This window comes from Hipposideros armiger, unplaced genomic scaffold (assembly GCF_001890085.2).
Source record: "Hipposideros armiger isolate ML-2016 unplaced genomic scaffold, ASM189008v1 scaffold_660, whole genome shotgun sequence".
NCBI classification, from domain to species: domain Eukaryota; kingdom Metazoa; phylum Chordata; class Mammalia; order Chiroptera; family Hipposideridae; genus Hipposideros; species Hipposideros armiger.
In genome coordinates, this window is record NW_017732010.1 from 714,727 (window position 1) to 719,733 (window position 5,007).

At 42.4% G+C, this 5,007-nt stretch overlaps 1 protein-coding gene across 1 annotated transcript in view; it reads right to left on the reverse strand.

Moving 5' to 3' along the window:
• FAM171B (family with sequence similarity 171 member B) overlaps positions 1 to 4,249 on the reverse strand; it is a 62,650-nt gene extending 58,401 nt beyond the window's left edge. The window contains exon 1 of the mRNA XM_019626138.1: positions 4,179 to 4,249. Within this exon, the coding sequence (XP_019481683.1) occupies positions 4,179 to 4,212 (34 nt within the window). The 5' untranslated portion in view covers positions 4,213 to 4,249. The remainder of the gene's footprint in view (positions 1 to 4,178) is intronic.
• Between the last annotated feature and the right edge of the window lie 758 nt (positions 4,250 to 5,007).

The following is a 5,007-nucleotide window of genomic DNA, read 5'->3' on the forward strand; positions in this document are numbered from 1 at the left end:
TTTTGTTCTTCAATCTAGTTGTGGAGGACGTTGCTTCACTGGCCCAAGTTGGCACCATCATTGAGCTCTTCCCTGGAGAGGGAGATCAGTCGCCGGCTTCTGGACGGCCGCTCACTGCGGCGGCTGGCCGCTCACTGCGACTGCTGGCTACATACGGTAGCCCATGGCAACCCACTGCCACAGGGGCTTCAGCCCACGCCTTCGCCGGCAACTCACAGCAGCCCAGCTCCAGGTTGAGCTGTTGTTCAGCATCTTAGCTGTGGAGGGCAGTGTTCACTGGCCCTCATATGCGGGATCCGAACTGGGGCCCTCTGGCGTCCCAAGCCAGTTCTTAACCATCGCGCCACTCGGCCGGCCCAGTATCTTGCTGGAGTTAGGGATAGATGGAGGTAGGGCAGTCCCAATGGGGAGAGAAACGTCTCTACAGATTTAAATTTTACTTTGACTGAGGACTTAGATTAGGAAATAACATATTGAGCAAGTTAAGGCTTTTGGGTTTAATAGAAATCCAACTGGAATTTGCTGAGGCAAAAATGGAAATTTATGAACTCATGAAATACAAGGGAAGGTTGCACAAAAGCAAACCACAGGGATGACAATTATCCAACTGGATCTTGGGAGTGACTGGAACCAGGAGCTCCATCTCTGAGTATTGACTTCATCCTTTCTGTTCAAAGGCTACTGGCCCTTTCCACGTGGTGGGGAAGAGCAAGGCTGAGGACAATTCTCATGTTTTACATCTTACCATTTCCACCATCAAATATGGATGGATGAGGATGGTATAAGCAAAAGAATGGGCAAAAGAGGTACCAGATAGATCATTCTAAATACGTCCACCATAAAAGTTACAGGCTAGGGGCTGACCAATGGGAAATGACCCAAGATTGGTAGGAAGTGACCGAAGAACCAAATAAATTGAAAGCCTGGCAGAACCTCCGACTATGGAGAATAATGTAGCTAAAATGCTAACTTTATACAAAAAACTCAGTATTACAAGTTGGTGGACAAGAAATATATAAACAAAACATTATTTGCACAAATATCACAACAGAGTAAAACCTTAAGAATTTGCCACACACAGTCTATTAAATTCATTTATTCATTCATTATTTGAAGTTCTATACCTTTTCCTCATTTTTATATCTAGTTGATTAAAAACTTGTAGATAGTAGTTTTATTTCAAAAAAATTACTTTCCCACTGAAAATTTTACCCAGGTCTTATGAGAGGCAGGCAGAAGCTTATAGGGATGAAAAGTCAAGATGCATACAATTACCTTTCAGTTGTTTCTGCAATACCCTGTGTGTATCTCTCTCTCTCTCTCTCTCTCTCTGTGTGTGTGTGTGTGTGTGTGTGTGTGTGTGTACAGACAGGCAGTGAGAGAGATAAAGCAAATACAACAATTTTAACACTTCTGCATCTTGGTGAAGGATATATGAATGTTGCTATACTATTTCAATTTTTCAGTATGTTTCATTATAAAAAGTTGGAGAGAAGTAGAAGCCTGACAGAAGAGTTCACATTTTAATGACAACATGAAAGCTGAAGAAAAGAAAGCAGTGTTTCAGGAAGACGCATGCAGTAAAGGTGTGGTTTGATTGAGAGGAAGGAAAAAATAGGAAGACCTAATGGATTAGCGTAACAGTCCAAACAGACATGCGGGGGCCTGGATAGAGAAAAAGGGCTATGGAACTAAAACAGAAGGACTGAATACTAAAGACACTGTGATGGATACTTAAAAACACCCAGTGAGTGATAGGTGCCTGTGGGAGAGGGAGACAGAATCAATGGTTTTCAGGTTAGATGAGTAGAGAAAGCATAAAAACGGATAAGGTCTAAATGGGAGCAGATCACTTGGGTTAAGATAATGCTTTTCATTAAATAGACTTACATATTGCCTCTTCTCCGTAAATACAGCTCACCTTCTGAATGGTGGTGTATGCAATTTAATTTCCTCGTTAGTCTCTGAGAGCCCAGAAGACAACACACCACACAAGTACCCTGAGAGGCGAACACACTGGGCCCGGGGCCCAAGGGAGAACAGTCACAGTCAGCCCATATGCTCCCTCTGTTAAGCCACCTGTTTCAGTGTCTCAGTTCCTCTAGCCTGGGAGATTTACAGAATTTCAGAAATTAAAAAAAAAAGATTGCACAAACTACATGACAGGGTGTTTTAAGTTGGAAAGAGCAAACTTTGATTCTATACACAATACATCAATGTATACAGCTTAAAGTGAAGGTGATACTCTTTCTCATGCTTTGGTGGTAATTTTCAGCTAAATGGCCTCTTGCTATGGGTACATCTCTAGATTAACTTTAATGCAGAAACACTTCATAAATACATACCATCTCTATTAGTTTTCATAACCTTTTTGATTTTGCAGAAAACCAGGCAACTGCTATATGCTATTACATATTTTAGAAGTCTCCATTCAGTCTCAATGATCATGCAACCACAATCATTAACAAAATCTATTTTAAATCACTCACTGCCATGTGGTGGGGTGTGGAAATGAAGCCTGGGGTCACTAAAGGGGAAAGAAGAGAAGCCAAGTGGTTCCCATGATAGACTGGGGACATGGCCAGCAGGCTGGCACAGATGGCGGTGGAGGGAAGCGGTTACAGGAGACATCAAGACACAACTGATCTTCATTTTGAGAAGTGGTATGTTAAGAGAACAGCACAATTTGGTCAAGGTGATATATCACACTGTTTTAATGGCACAGGAAACTGTATCTGCTATGTATCAATGTAAAGGCAAAAAGTACTAATTCAATTGTAGCTCACAGATCTAACTTGATAAAAATGGGGCTTATGGGCCGGCCGAGTGGCGCGTTGGTTAAGAGTTGGCTTGGGACGCCAGCTCTGAGCAGCAGGGCCTGGTTCAGATCCCACATGAGGGCCAATGACTCTGCGCCCTCTACAGCTAAGATGGTGAACAACAGCTCGACCTGGAGCTGAGCTGCTGTGAGTTGCCGGCCCCAGCGTAGGCTGCAGTAGGGCTGCAGTGGGTTGCCATGAGCGGCCGTCCAATGGCCGGCGATCGACTGCCTCAACCAGGAAGAGCACAATGATCACAATACCAACATGGGCCAGTGAAGCGATGTCCTCCACAACTAGAATGAAGAACAAAAGACAGCAACTTGTCTGTTCCCCTTCCCTGATTCCCCAACATTGTGTCCCTCCCCCAATTACCCAATACAATCTTTAAAAAAAGAAAGAAAGAAATGGGGCTTATGTTTGAAGAGTGAATTCAATTCTTTTATTTAAGAAAAGAGGGTGCATCATCAGTTTGGTGTCTTCAAGAAATGTGGGCACTATGGAAGCAGCTAGATTATTTTTTTCTTTTCTAACAAGATGGAATGATGAGCCATAAAAGTAAGAAATACAAAAAATTCCAGAGCATGCTTAGCGAAAGTGGAACAGAATATTATATTGTTATCACAGAAAGAAATGGGAAAAAAATAGCTCTAAATCAAAATTTAAAAAAATTATTTCCTTCTGCTTTCATACATCACTTTGAAACTCACAAGTGTGCTTTCTTCCAGGAAACAGGCCAAATTACTAGCCTCCAAACCCATTTCCACATAATCCTATATACTCCTCTAATATTGCACTTATAACACTTTTATTACTATCTGCAATCTCTTTATCTATGCCCACACTCAGTGTTCTCTGCAATCAATGATGAAAAGTGCTTGGCAAATAGAAGATACGCAACAAGTTTTGTTTAAAAAAACAAAAAAAAATGAATGGAATAAGTCAGTGAAGGATTCTTGTATGTTATCTCCAGCCCCACATATAAGCCAACATACGTTGTGTTAAATTTGGATAAATACCAGTTCCTCTTTCCTGCCTAAAGCAGGCATCACTCCTGATCCAACACCTGTGTACCCTCGCCACTTCCCTCCAAAAGTCCTACAGCCTTTTCCCTACACAATACCCTTTTCATATATGCACTCTCTAGAGAAGCCAGCTCAAGCTTGGGATGAAAGAAGATAGTGAACTGTGCAAATATTTATCTATGTGGAGTCATTCCTTATTCATTCAATAAATATTTATATGGGAATTCAGACCCAAGCAAGACAATTACTGCACCTGGCCTCATTTGGCTTCCTATCCAGAGAAGACAAATATGCAAATATGGAACGGGTGCCTGGCTACAGATCAACTGCATACCTTGCTCAAGCAGGAGGTGCTTATGAGAGTCCATAATAGAAGAACCTAGGTCAGATTGGAAAGTTGAAGAAAACCTGTACAAAAGAAGTTGCATGTCAACTAGTATCTGAAGTTTGAATGCAATTAACCAGGTGAATGGGGGAGGGTGTGCGGGTGTGTGTGGGTGTGTGTGGTACAAAACCTGTCACAGTCAAGGTAAGAGCACTGGTCCATAGTGATGAAGTGAGGAGCGGGAGCTAAGACTGGAGTGGTGAATTATGCAAAGTCGTACAGGTCACATTAAGACCTTCAACTTGGTTCTCAATGTCATGGGAAACCGGATCAGATTTGTACTTAAAAATAAAATGCTCACTGCTGGGGGAGGTAGATAATCCCCATGGTTGCTTTGGGGAATATGGACTTTCGAGTTAATGATGATAACCTGAACTAGAGCGTAAGAGTAACGTGAGCTATAGCAGGGGCACTGATGATGGAGAAAAACTAACAGATGAGGAATACTCCTGAGATGGCCTTGATGTGGTTTGGTGATTTAACAGATAGAGAGGAAGGTAGAGGGAGTGGCAAGCACAGCACCCTCAACTCTCCTTTGTTGGAAAGCGGGGCAGTTTACTGGTTTTTAATAACAAGGAAGGAGATTTTTTTTTTTAATACTGGAAGGGGTGGTAGGCAATCAAGACTCCAGTTTTAAGCATGCTTAAACTGAGACACCTGTGATATTGCCATCATAAAGATGTCAGAATAACTGGTGGGTAGATTCAGGAGCCAGCTCTGAGGAGTCTCAGCACAGAGATGGTGCTTAAAGCAACCGGCGTGGATGAGATCACCTCGT